We start from the raw sequence: 12858 nt of genomic DNA, 5'->3' as shown, positions 1-12858 counted from the left end.
GCAGGAAAAAGCTTATACCGAGAAACTCTGCAAAATACTGGACCTCCTAACTCCAATTAATGCTTCCCTGAAAATGAAATCAGTGCAATAAATATTTTCAATTTTCAAACAGACTTCCAACACATCTGAACTTTGCTGTCATGAAGTTTTTTTTTTTTTTAAATGAATGTAAATCATGTATTTTATGATATTAATGAAATTAAACTTGAAAGCTACATGCACCAAATAATATGTGCTATAATTGACGATGCAATGTATTTGGTAGGGTTAATTGGTTCCAACATATCTCGTAACCTTTTTTTTTTGTTGTTGTTAATTAATTGTCATACATTTAATAAAGCTTTCGAAGATTCTACATAATTGAGATAATACATAATACATATCATAATCTGCCTAGCTAGATTAAGCATGTCATGTTCTTGTGGTCCTTGAGAATTAAAGTGGCATCCTGCTTTCTTTTTTCTCTTTAAAGTTGGAGCATTTAATTTCTTTTTTCTGTGATGACCATTACTAATGTATCAAATTGTCATTGAAGAAGTTTATATCAGTTATCACATGCTTCGAAGCCCTTTCCAGTCATCTACTCATTCAGAAATGATGTCGCGAATAAATGTCCAAATGGAATTTATAACTTAGGACCAAAGTTGCGAACGAAATAATGCAAGGTATTTATGACAATTGTTTGAAGATGTTTCTTGAAGAAGTATTTGTGGGGAAAGACTTCAAATTCTATGCGCTGACGGGTACTATAACAGATATTTATATAATTAGGTTACTTATAAAGTAATTAAATGTAAAAATCAATAATAAACATTAATCGATAACTTACTAAAAAAATGTAATCATTTACTATCATAGATTAAAATTCACAAATAGTTTTACGATTCTTCGCACCATCAATGCATGTAACTTGAATAAAGTTATAAGCTTCAATGTAGCACCCATGACGAAGGGCAGACTGACAAGGGCAAACCAAAGAAAGAACTTACAGGCTTCTAGGCTGGCAAGTTTCTGAAGAAAAGATTTACATGACAACTTAGGCAAGTAATTATGGGAATGGAGAGAAACGTGAAAAGCTTTATATAAGTCAGGTATAACACAAATTCACATAGTCCGCTCTTTTAGACTTGATGTTAGTATAGCCGAAAAAACAAATCCGTAAGATCTGTTGAGCCAAACGCCCAAACAGACAACACATGTTCTGCGTGGACTTGAGCCCTGACAATCAATTTTTCCTTTTCTTTCTTTTTGAATATTTGTGCTTGTTTCAAAACCAAGGACAATTTTTTTTTTTTTTTTTAAAAGAACTCATAGGACCCTTGAGGAAAACCAATCATGTGTAACTGCAAATTTGCGCAATATGTCAAACATTTCATCCTAAGAATTGATGCTTTTGGCGAGACAGACCAAAAAATTCCACAGCCGTAATGATTTTGTAAGGATTCATATTTCACAAGCTGTCAAATTTAGTTTCAACATTTCGTTGCAAAATAAATAGTGAAGAATAATAGTAGTACATCACTTAAATTTGCTTCAAAAGATGTAACACACTAGGCAAATCATACTCCTCTTAAGTAAAAATGAGAAAAGAACAAGGCCCATGAAAAAGCCCCTTGAAAATCATACTGTAGAATGGACAAGCTAACGCCAATATTCAATATGAACAAAGAGAAAATCTTTAACTACAAGTGATACCAATATTCAATCTGAACAAAGAAAAACTATAACTTTTTTGGCGTATTAAAACAGATAGAATCTATATATCACCCCCACTTAAAATTTCATAGCCGGACTTACATCTCTTTCACACTGAATACCTCAATCAATAAAGGGTCCACACTATATAGCAACACATCTATCTATAACATATAATCAAACTCAGTAGCCATCTCAATGAGAAACAAGAAAAGCAAACCAGAAAAGGAGAGACAAAAATAGAAACAGAGAGATCAATTCTCTACTCTTTTAATAGGCCAGTAAATTAACCTGATTTTGCTTGTATACTATTTGAAATTGTTTAATTTTATCCCCGTTATATCTTGAGTCTACTGATCACGTTGTTTGCTATTAATAAATCATTTTGTATTCGTAACGAGCTTATAAATAGAGCTCCAACGTCAAAAGCCAACTCCATATGTCAAAAATACATTGAGAAAAAATATCTAAATTTGTCCCCCTACTTTTGACTATGATTTAAAATTGGCGTCAAATTAAAGCTCAATTACAACTCAAGGGCAAAAATGAGACTTTTTCATTAACGCGGGATAATACATATAATTAAGAGCAAAAATTGCACAATTTCAAATAGCTAGTACAGGGACAAATTTGATCAATAATGATAATAATGACAAGATAGAATTGCATGTTAAATAGGGACTTTTTGATCATGCTGAATTGCTGAGGCATGATGGGTTTTAATGTTATTAATCCCCAGAGATTTACATTGTACTATAAGAAGACAACTTTACATCTATGGGCTCAATAGTTAAATGATTAAGCATGCAGTTCCTTTTTTTCTTTTCTTTTTAAATTTTTTGGGTCGAATCTCAACTTTAAGTTCAAGAACAGTACTAGTACAAATTCAACTCTATTCTTAAAGGACTGCACACACTTAGACGCATGTTTCTGCAATTAGTAGACTTTAGCTTTGGGATTTGAAAAATGATTATTATATTATATGCTTTCCCTTTTTGTTAAGGGAATGTTTATTATTAAATTCATCATGCTACAATCTTCATTATACTTCCGGCGGACATGGATTAAAGTTGACAAAAATAAACGGATGTATATTTGAATGCAACATTTGCATGTTCAATCGAGCACAACTCCTGGATTAAAGTTGACAAAAATAAACGGATGTATATTTGAATGCAACATTTGCATGTTCAATCGAGCACAACTCCTTTTTTTTTTTTTTAACCTCACCGTATACTATATTACTACTATAAAATTATTAAACATGTACATATGTATTGTATCCTAAAACAGTGTCATCGAAAAGGTAGTTTCTTATTATCTATGTACTAGATTAATAAACGCTAAAGGTTCTTTTAATAAGTTAAAATTAGACATAAGCCGTATGTTAATTACTTTTAACTTATGATTTTTCAGCTGATATTCAATTTATTTTAACCAATTTTTTTTTAGTTATAATAGTTCTTGTGATTCCCGAAATGCTCTTCTCAAAACAGAACTCTTTAACTCCTCCCCGAATTCTGTTTCCATCATCCCTCAATCTCTTTGTTTAGATCCTTTTTAACTTAATCTTTTAAAGTAGCTTAAAACGCATTTAAGCCAATTTAAGAACAAATAAATTTTAAATTTTCAGATGAAACTGAGAACTTATTATTTTTGGGTAGGGTTCCCTTTAGACGTGCTATATAGGAAAGCAAGTGTGTTTTCATGGGAATAATTCGAGGCCTGCAATTAATTGACTGCTGAAAAGACCGTTGAACTACCCTCCCAAAATGATAGAATTGGCACTCTCTAATCATTTCTTACTGCTATGTAAATCATTAATAACACTTTTGAGTAATTTTCAAGCAACTGTATATGACCCCATTACTCTTACTCCTATCTCTAGAGCCCATTCGTCTACCTATTCTGGGCTGATGATACTTTTCGGAGAAATAGATGACGAAAATTTATATAGCTTAGTCTAATCACTAGTTTGAGTTTATGATCTAAATAGTGTCATTAACTATCTGTTAGTTGTCCAAATAATACAAATTAACGAAAATTCAAATTTCTGGCATTAGAAAATGACATATCATTGCCGCCCATCATTTTGCCACGGTGTAGATGTCATGTGAATTTTTTAATTAAAAAATCCACACTGTCATAACCTATATTTTAAACAAAAACAATTAACTAAACTTTAAAAATAAAAGATGGAAAGTAAAACTGCCAAGGGTTTTGATTTGCCGCAGTACTACAAAAGCCGGAATCTAACGAACTCTCAATGAAATATCTTCAAAAACTATATGAAGATCAAAACTCTAACTTTAATATAACCTCATAGATTCTGCTTTTGACATTTCAAAAAGTCGGTCGAGATGAGGTTGGAGATCACATTTATGCTTAAATATTATGTAAGAGCTATCAAAACACGCTTCTCGTCATCGTCGAAAATTATCTCCATTTTCTTTTTTGGGAGACTCAAAATTCGACTTATTAATAGTATCTATTACGATCAAGTAGCAATCTACCCGATATGCTTCATACATACTTTGAACTACAAGAATATTTAGGGCCTGTTTGGAAAGCCACCCAGGTAATTGGAATTAGATGTAATTGACTGTAATTACACAGTTAGGTGTGAACTGGGTGTAATTACACTCTCCAATTCTCAAGGGGGGAGGGGTTGAGAATTGGGTGTAATTACAGGGTTACAGTTTAGTTTATTTCTTTTTTGTTTATTTTGATTTCTTTTTATTTTTAATTTCTATTATTTTAATTTCTTTTGATTTTTTATTTCTATTATTTTTATTTCTTTTTTAATTTTACTTTTTATTTTTTTTATTTTTTTAAATGTATTTTTTTTATATATATTATTTATTTTCATTTCCTTTCTTATCATTCTCAACCTTTACTTCTTGTGGTTCCATGTAATTGCTCGTATTTTTTTAAAAATTTTATTTTATTCATTTAGCATAACCGTGTTATTATTCCAATTTTGAAACTACACCTCTTAATATTGGAAAGAATGCGTCATTAAAAACTTGGCATATAACGAGTGACATTATTAAAGTAATTTCGTTGTGAATGAGGTTATAGATTTATATTTTCCCTTTCTTTTGAATTATTTACTTAAGTTGCATTGGAACTTACTTATGTAATGTTGGAATTTGACATAAGAGTATTATGTTAAACTTTTCTTTTGGATTTTGAATTTAGGTTATATTTCAATTTTAAGTTATTTGCTTTCACATTGCATGTTATTTATTTTTCACTTACATTTGATGGATTTTTTGTTTCAAACATTTGAATAATGTTATATCATTATATTTATAAATATTATTTTTTGTCAAACATTCAATGCATGACGTTATCACAAAAAAAAAGTCTTCTTTTAAGTTTTATAATTAATTAAAATTAAATATTATTAATTTGAAAAATATATATCAATTATTTTTACAATATTAGTTACAAATATATGATTATAAGTTAATATATTTTCAAGAAATGATATGTTATTAAATAACTAATTTAATATCATTTATAAAGACAAATATTTTTTAAATATTAATTTTAATTTTTTTATAATTGAATTTTATTTTTAAATTAAACTAACTGTGTAATTACACTCGTGCAACCAAACAGTACGCTTGTAATTACATTGTAATTACGTTATGACAAACAAACAGGTCGTTGTAATTACACTACTGTATAATTACTACCCTAGTAATTACACCAATTCCAATTACCAGGTGGCTTTCCAAACAGGCCCTTAAAATACTTTTTTTTTGTACATACCCCTGCAATCAATCTGCTTGGCCCTTACTGAAAAAAAATCTACTTGCCCTTTCTTAGGAGAGAGTGACCCAAGGGATAAAGACAAGAAATTAATAAAGGTAAATCAATGTTGAAAAATATGATACATGATCACCCTAGAAATGGATCCAAAAATTTAAAATATACAGACAAAAGCAATACAATCATATCTATTCAGAAGAAAAGGTAAGTTAAATGGGCCTAAAAAAAAGGTAAACATTACAGTGATAAGTGGAATTGCCCTTTTTTGTTGACGTTGACTATCTTCAGTCTGAATACAGACATATGCCAGCTTTCTCATGATTACCTAAGACCATTTCAAAGTACCAACAGGTCTCAGTGGGCCCCTTAAATGGGCCTGACAATTGGGCCTTGTTTGGATAAAAGTTGGACTGGGCCTATGGTGTACACAAGCCCACAAATCAAAAAAAAAAAGAACATTTGTGACGGACACATAAAGATATTTTGTGAAATCGACCATATAACTAAACGAACGTTTGTAACAGGCCATTTAACCGATAAACTCATTTGTATCTCCCTTTCGAGTTTCAGTAGCTGCGGTTGATAGGAGCATGATGTGCTTGATTGCCAATGTAATTACCACTAGCCGTTTTCTTAACGTGCAAAGGCGACCGATGCCCAGAATTGTTGTGATTTCGATGTTCCCGAGGGTTTTTTTTTCCTCGCGTTCTCATCTTGATACCGTTACATTGTTCCAAACACTCCAAAATTTCTTCCATGGAAGGTCTAGTTTTAGGATCAGGCTCAAGGCATTGTAGTGTGATTTCTGCTATTTGATATGCAGCCTTTGATGGGTACTGTCCTTCTAGCCTTGGGTCCATTATTTTCCTTAGCTTCTTTTTCTCAGATAACATGGGCCTGGCCCAAGCCACTAAATCATGCTCCCCAGTGGGCCTGTTAAGATCCAGTACTCTCCGGCCCGTAAGTAATTCTAGTAAGACTACTCCAAACCCATATACGTCACTCCTCACGTACAAATGGCCTGACAAAAATGAGGTTCCATAAGACTTTTTCAATAATGAATAAAAAGGTATAATAATCAAGATTTAAAAAAAATTAAATAAGGATTAAAGACCAAAATAGTTGTTGAAAATAATGTGCCAGATTTTCCGGCCAATATTAATAAATTAGTTAGGTATATGTGTTCTTGGAATTTAGTGTTTGGATACTAAGGAGTTCACATTTATTTCATAAAGGTTGATTTTTTCACTTATGACTAGGTCAAATCTGCAAATGTGTGAACATAGAAAAGTCTGGGGAAATAATATAATTTTAAGAAGTCAAACCTAAGCTTTGATTCTCCTAATAAGCAGATGGTCTAATTTATAATCGAGGTGTGCATAAATTTGTTGAAATTACCAGTAGCCATGTACTCAGGGGCAGCATAGCCATAAGTGCCAACAACTTTAGTGGTCACATGTGAGTCACCATTTACTGGACCCATCTTAGCTAGTCCAAAATCAGAAAGCTTTGCATTATAGTCCTGTCACAAGAATAATATTTCAAACCAAACATTCATTAGTAATTGTAAGAACTGTATTTTTTTTTTATTTAAAAAAAAAAAAAAACTAGAATGATAGAGAAGTAAAGAAAATTACCGCGTCCAGTAAAATGTTGGCAGCTTTGAAATCACGGTAAATAACTTGCTTCTCTGTGGTGTGTAAAAAAGCAAGTCCTCTTGCTGCTCCTATTGCTATGTTCAACCTTGTATCCCACGACAATGCTTCTGCACCTTCTTCTAATATATACAATATCCAAAAATAGTGTTATAACATTTTGAATTAAAAAAATAAGAGTTCAACCACTATACACCTATCAGATCACTTAAAAGATAACTACAGGTAATTGTTTATAATAAGTAGGTTTGGACATGCAATGTCATCTCATGAGATGAAATCAGCGTTTGGACATGCGATTTCATCTCATGAGATGAAATCCCAAATTATCCAAAAAGACATGATTTGGGATTTGAAATCATGATTTCAAAAAATATAAATGTAAAATTTGACCCATACGCTTATATTTTGTAAAAAAAGACCCTTAAGTTGATAGATATATTATTCGTACCATGTGGGAGGATTATATTAAAGAGTAGTTACATTACTTTTCATGTTAAATTTTCCTTTTCTTGAACTAAAGTTTGATCAATTGATGTTGTATTTTTTAGAAAGGTCTTCTAGTAGCGTATTAATTTTATTATGAACTATGATTTACTCATTTAGTCAGATTGTATAAGAATTCGAAATTTTTTGATGGTTTTCACAATTTGTGGGGTTTTTATGTTTATAAAAAAAACTGCAACTTAAGAAATCCAAATTGCATATTCAAACAAGATTATATTTCATCTCATGATTTCGTCTCATGAGATGAAATCATGTCCAAACGGCTCCTAAGAGGAACTTGTAATATGAGAAAATAAGGCAAGTAACCTTTACAACATATTTTATATAAATTGTTGATGTGTATAAATTAAATCAAGCAGGTTGACAAAGTTATAAGGATTAGTAAAATAATAAGGGCTTACTTCTGAAAAGATGACTTTCTAAGCTTCCTTTCGGCATGTGTTCATACACAAGAAGGAACGTTTTTTCTTCCCAGCAATATCCAATTAGTTTAACTAGATTCGCATGACTAAATTTTCCCAGAAACTTTACTTCAGCCTGCAAAAACAAATATTAAATAATCAATTATCCATAGATTACAATAGATATTTTCTTATAGCCATCGCTATTTTAATGATGTAATGATTTATGCTTAATCTAATAATTTAGTAATCAAACAGTTGAATCGTTGAGTAATCGATTAAAAGTGACATAATAAATAGGAAACAAAAAGACGAAGAAAAAAATGACAATTTTACCGTTTCAAATTAGAAAGTTAACTCATAACGTTGACTTCTGGATTTCAAATCAGGGCTTGTTTCTTGTGTTTGACTTAATAAGTTTACCCTTTTTCAAATCTCCTTTCGAGTCAATAATTTAACTTTTTTTTTAACCTAAAAATAACTATAGGTAACTATTCAAAATAAGTCATGAGATTAGCTATCTTAAAAATAAAACAGACAAGTTGTCATAATATGTTGAATTGTACCGTGTATATAAGTTTGGACATAAGATAATTTTTTTTTTCTGGTTTTCAAAAATAAGACAGACAAGTTGTCATAACATGCTGAATTGTACAGTGTATATAAGTTTGGATATAAGATAAAAAGTTTCTGATTTTCATATTTAACAGCAACGACTGTCTAGAGAGGTAGAATATATACAAAACTTACCCTACCATTGTGAGCCGGAGAGCCAAGAAAAAGTATCAATTTCATTCCGTATAATTTTGATATTTGTGTTGAAGTGGTGATATTTCTTCTTCGTGACTTAAATTTGATGAGCATATCTTCCACATCGATAGTACGGAGCAGGGGCGGAACTACAGGGGTGCAAGGGGTATCAATCGAACCCCCTTCGTCAGAAAATTGCACTATATATACGGGGTCAATTTTTTTATTCATGTATAAATATTAATGTTGCATCCCCTTTATATAATGCTGAACTCAGCTCAGCGGCTGAGGTGCTTACTATTGAGCCCATGGTTGCAGGTTCGATCCTTTGTAACAACACTTTTTAACTCTTTTTCATTCAGTCCCTTTTTCTTGAATCCCCTTATCAAATGTTACCCGCCCCTGGTACGCAGAACCATGTGGATACTTTGAACAGTCAAGCTATATTATCTTCAGGTGGAAAAAAAGAAGCTATATCATCTTCAGCATTTTAGGCAGTTAATTTTGGACTGGTCCCCTTTATTTATTTGCTTTCCTTTTCTCATAGAAGTGACTGGTCAGTTATTAGCTAATCTCTCCGTCTCAATTTATATGACACTTTTTATTTTTCGAGAATCAATTTGACTAAACTTTAAAGCTAAATTGGATTGGATTAATTTAATATTTTAAGATTAAAAATTTTATATTTGAAAACTACATGAAAAATACTATAATTTTTAACTTTTCTCATATCAATTTGATGAAAAAATACATCTTAAAATATTAATCAAAGTCCATGCGAACACGGGAGTGTAAAGAAAAAAACCACATTTTAATAATGTGAAAAAAGTTATAATATAATAAAATAATCAAGAGATGTATACAGAAGTGACAAGACTATCCGAGATCATAATGTCAAGAAAAATCAATTTCAAAGAGGACATACAACATACTATAATAATTCTATAATAAAAGTAACTGAATTCTCAAAAAATCACAAGTTTGACTTTGAATGCTCTATTTTATTGGTTTAGAATTTAATATCTCTAGTGTTAGGTTATTTTTTACACAGTTGTAAATTTCCCATTGGTCGAACGTCATGGCATGTATATCCTTAGCTTCCATGACCGTGAAATATGGGAGAAAATAAAAGAGAAGGAATTATTCTGACCAATATTGCTTTATGAATAAGAAATGCATAGACCACCAAGGGTGTAGTGCGATGGTCAAAATAACTTTAGCTTCCACTAGAGATCTCGATTTTGAGCGCAAAATATGAAGGTGCATTAGCATAAATGACCTTTTCTAAGATTAAATTTTAAATTATGTATTCCGTCAACATAGTGGACTAAATTCGTAAAGAGCACTTTCAAAGACAGAATTTAGCCTTTAAAAGTGTATTTTGCACAAAAAATCAGAGGTCTTGAGTTTTGAATGCAACGAATGAAGGTGTATTAGCACAAATGACCTTTTTCGAGACCATCTGTAAAATCATGTCTCCCGTTAGCTTAGTAGCCTAAATTTGTCTACAGAAAAAAAAAAAATCATTCAACTATTTTAAATGTGATATTTAGCCCACTGGAAGATAGAATTAAAAAAGGTGCTCTAAAAAAATATCATGTGGTGCATATAATCTAAGGAAAAAGGGTCAAATTTACTATTTTGCTATGTGAAAATAATCGATTTTACCCTCCGTTATACTATTCGTAGAAAATACTTCCGTCGTTTCTTAAATAGTTTAAATATACCCTCCTCCTTTAAGGTTGTCCAAGGTGGAGCCCACGTGACATGTCACCTCAGCCTAAGCTCATTTTACTCCCTCCCCACCACTTGTTCTTCCCACTACTATCTTTTCTTTCTCTTCCACTGCCATTATCACCTTTAAACAATGTTCTACTCATTTAGTCAGCTTACTCAACTGACTTTGAATTAGTCAAGCAGCAGCAGCACAACAACAACAATAATATATTCAGTGTAATTTTACACGTGAATGGGAGGATAGAGTGTACGCAGACCTTACCCCTACCTCAATTAAGAGATAGAGAGGCTGTCGACTGTGAATTAGAGGGGCCAATAAATTTCAGATATTATACCAATATTGCATGGGAAACCAACGAAGATATATACGAGTAACAAACCTGCCATTCCTTGAGACCTTGTTCACTCTCAGGATTTGATTTTTTAACAGCAACTGGCATACCAACTCCAACTTTTGAAGGAGCAAATGTTTTATCATCAACCCATCCTTTAAATACTGTACCAAATCCTCCTTCTCCTAACACTGTATCGGGTCGAAAATTCCTCGTTGCACTCTTCAATTCTGCTAAAGTAAATATTTTTAAATTTGGAGTAATTATTTTCCCACTTGCCGGGACTTCCACTCTCACGGTTTCACCGCCATCACCGCTAGGCTGCGCCTCCACCGTCCTTGTGTAACTTGCCGAAGGAGTACTGACATGTTTCTTGATCACTAGCAAGGGATCAAAAAGCATAAACATATAAATTAGAGTATGAAACTTTTTCTTTGGTACAATCAAATTAGGGAACAAAAAGTGTAGTCTCCAACCGTAGCGGTGAAGTCAGAATTTCCACTAAGGAAATTCAAAATATAGAGAAGTAAACGCACGAAAAATTCAAAAAATATCAACATATATACTATATACATATATTTTTTTTATCTTATATATATAAAGTGTAATTTTACGGCAAAGGGGTTCGGATTGCGCCAGACGGTACTTTGACCAGGTAAGAAGTTTAAGAGTGGATGAAAACTTTTGCTATACATATACATACTATACCATTTTGTAGCTATAACAACAATATGAGAGTTTTCAAATATAGAAACTAAAGGCGTTCTTTCTGCGACATACTAACAATGACGAACTGATATATAAAGAGAGTATAGAGTAAATACCTGAAGGAGGGCTAGAAAACCTGGAAGTGGGAGGAAGAACATCTACAGGTTTTGGCCAACAATTTCCCATTTTTTCTTCGGGTTTTCCTTTGTTCTTTCTCTAATATTTTTGGGAGAACAAGTTCCGGTGCTGCTACTAATTAATAGTAACAATCTTTATGGTGAATAGCTTGTAGTTTTCTTGAGGTTGTGGTGTGGATTAATTTCTTAGAAGGAGAGAAGGAAGGAAGGAGGAAAGATGGTTGGCCAAATGAAAACTGAGAGACGTCTCTTTTATATTCACACTTCATACAAAAAATAAAGACTATACATACACACTTGGTTGTATTTTTTTAAAGGGAAAAGGGTCAAAAATATCCCTCTACTTTGAAAAAAGGGCTAAAAATATTCTCTGAACTTATTTTGGGTCAAAAATACCCTCTCATCCTTAAAGTTTTCAAATGTACCCCACTGACGGAAATTATCCCCAAAATAACCCAAAATTATTTTTTAAACCCGTTTCATCATTTAAACCCGACCCAACTAAATAATAACCCATAAGATCCCTTATTCCCCCAATTCCCTCAAACTTCAAACCTACATATTGGGGGAATAAGGGATCTTATGGGTTATTATTTAGTCATTTGTTTAAATGATGGAGCGCTGTTTAAAAACCGATTTCGGTTATTTTGGGGATAATTTCCACAAGTCAAGACAGTATATTTGAAAACTTTAAGGATGAGAGGGTATTTTTGATCAAAAATAAGTTCGATATATTTTTAAATTTTTTTTCCAAAGTAGAAGGGTATTTTTGACCCGTTTCCCTTTTTTAAATTATTGATAGCACTACTTTTGGTTTTATGGAGTTATTCAATTGTATCCTCCCTACCCATCCCTCTTAGATCTTGGCCAATAAATTTTCCTAACAATATTTTCTTCGATTTTTTCATTCGTTGTTTGATATTTACTTTGAGATATCGATTAATTTGAATTTACGCCGCACAAAATTTATTATAGAGATACTTTATTGTGAAAAAAACGATAGTCCGGTGCACAAAGCATTCCGTATTAGAAGGGTCCAAGGAAGAATCACACCCTAAGGGGTGTGATGTAGACAGTTTAACTGGCTGCTTCCAAGGCTCAAACTTGTGATTTAGACATCTCAAGAAGACAACTTTACCGTTGTTCTATTGCTCCC

At 31.9% G+C, this 12858-nt stretch overlaps 1 protein-coding gene across 3 annotated transcripts; it reads right to left on the bottom strand.

The window, feature by feature from the left end:
• Positions 1–5551: 5551 nt before the first annotated feature.
• LOC132033001 (probable serine/threonine-protein kinase PIX13) lies at positions 5552–11928 on the bottom strand. 3 transcript variants are annotated; one of them, XR_009408646.1, is made up of 7 exons: positions 11682–11928; positions 10906–11237; positions 8039–8174; positions 7113–7252; positions 6874–6997; positions 5946–6496; positions 5552–5891 (listed from the first exon to the last, which is right to left on the bottom strand). XR_009408646.1 is itself a non-coding variant. In XM_059422836.1 (6 exons), exons 1-6 carry the CDS (start codon positions 11749–11751, stop codon positions 6042–6044), a joined length of 1257 nt encoding a protein of 418 aa, XP_059278819.1. In that variant the 5' UTR covers positions 11752–11928; the 3' UTR covers positions 5552–6041. The 3 variants fall into 3 exon arrangements, 2 of the variants coding, with proteins under 2 accessions (XP_059278819.1, XP_059278820.1); XM_059422836.1 differs by having other exon boundaries at positions 5552–6496; XM_059422837.1 differs by having other exon boundaries at positions 5552–6496; positions 7113–7249.
• Between the last annotated feature and the right edge of the window lie 930 nt (positions 11929–12858).

The sequence above is a fragment of the Lycium ferocissimum genome, chromosome 10 (assembly GCF_029784015.1).
Source record: "Lycium ferocissimum isolate CSIRO_LF1 chromosome 10, AGI_CSIRO_Lferr_CH_V1, whole genome shotgun sequence".
Classification (NCBI taxonomy): Eukaryota; Viridiplantae; Streptophyta; class Magnoliopsida; order Solanales; family Solanaceae; genus Lycium; species Lycium ferocissimum.
The sequence above is the reverse complement of the archived record's forward strand: the minus strand, read 5'-3'. Positions and strand labels throughout refer to the sequence as shown.

Bases quoted from the DNA above. Each gene is read 5' to 3' on its own strand.
- LOC132033001 (XM_059422836.1), bottom strand. From the start codon at position 11,751: ATGGGAAATTGTTGGCCAAAACCTGTAGATGTTCTTCCTCCCACTTCC. The intron at 8,175-10,905 runs GTTTGTTACTCG...TTGTTTTTGCAG, and splicing joins AAGGTCTCAAGGAATGGCAG to GCTGAAGTAAAGTTTCTGGG. The intron at 7,253-8,038 runs GTAAGCCCTTAT...TGTATATATTAG, and splicing joins AGAAAGTCATCTTTTCAGAA to AAGAAGGTGCAGAAGCATTG.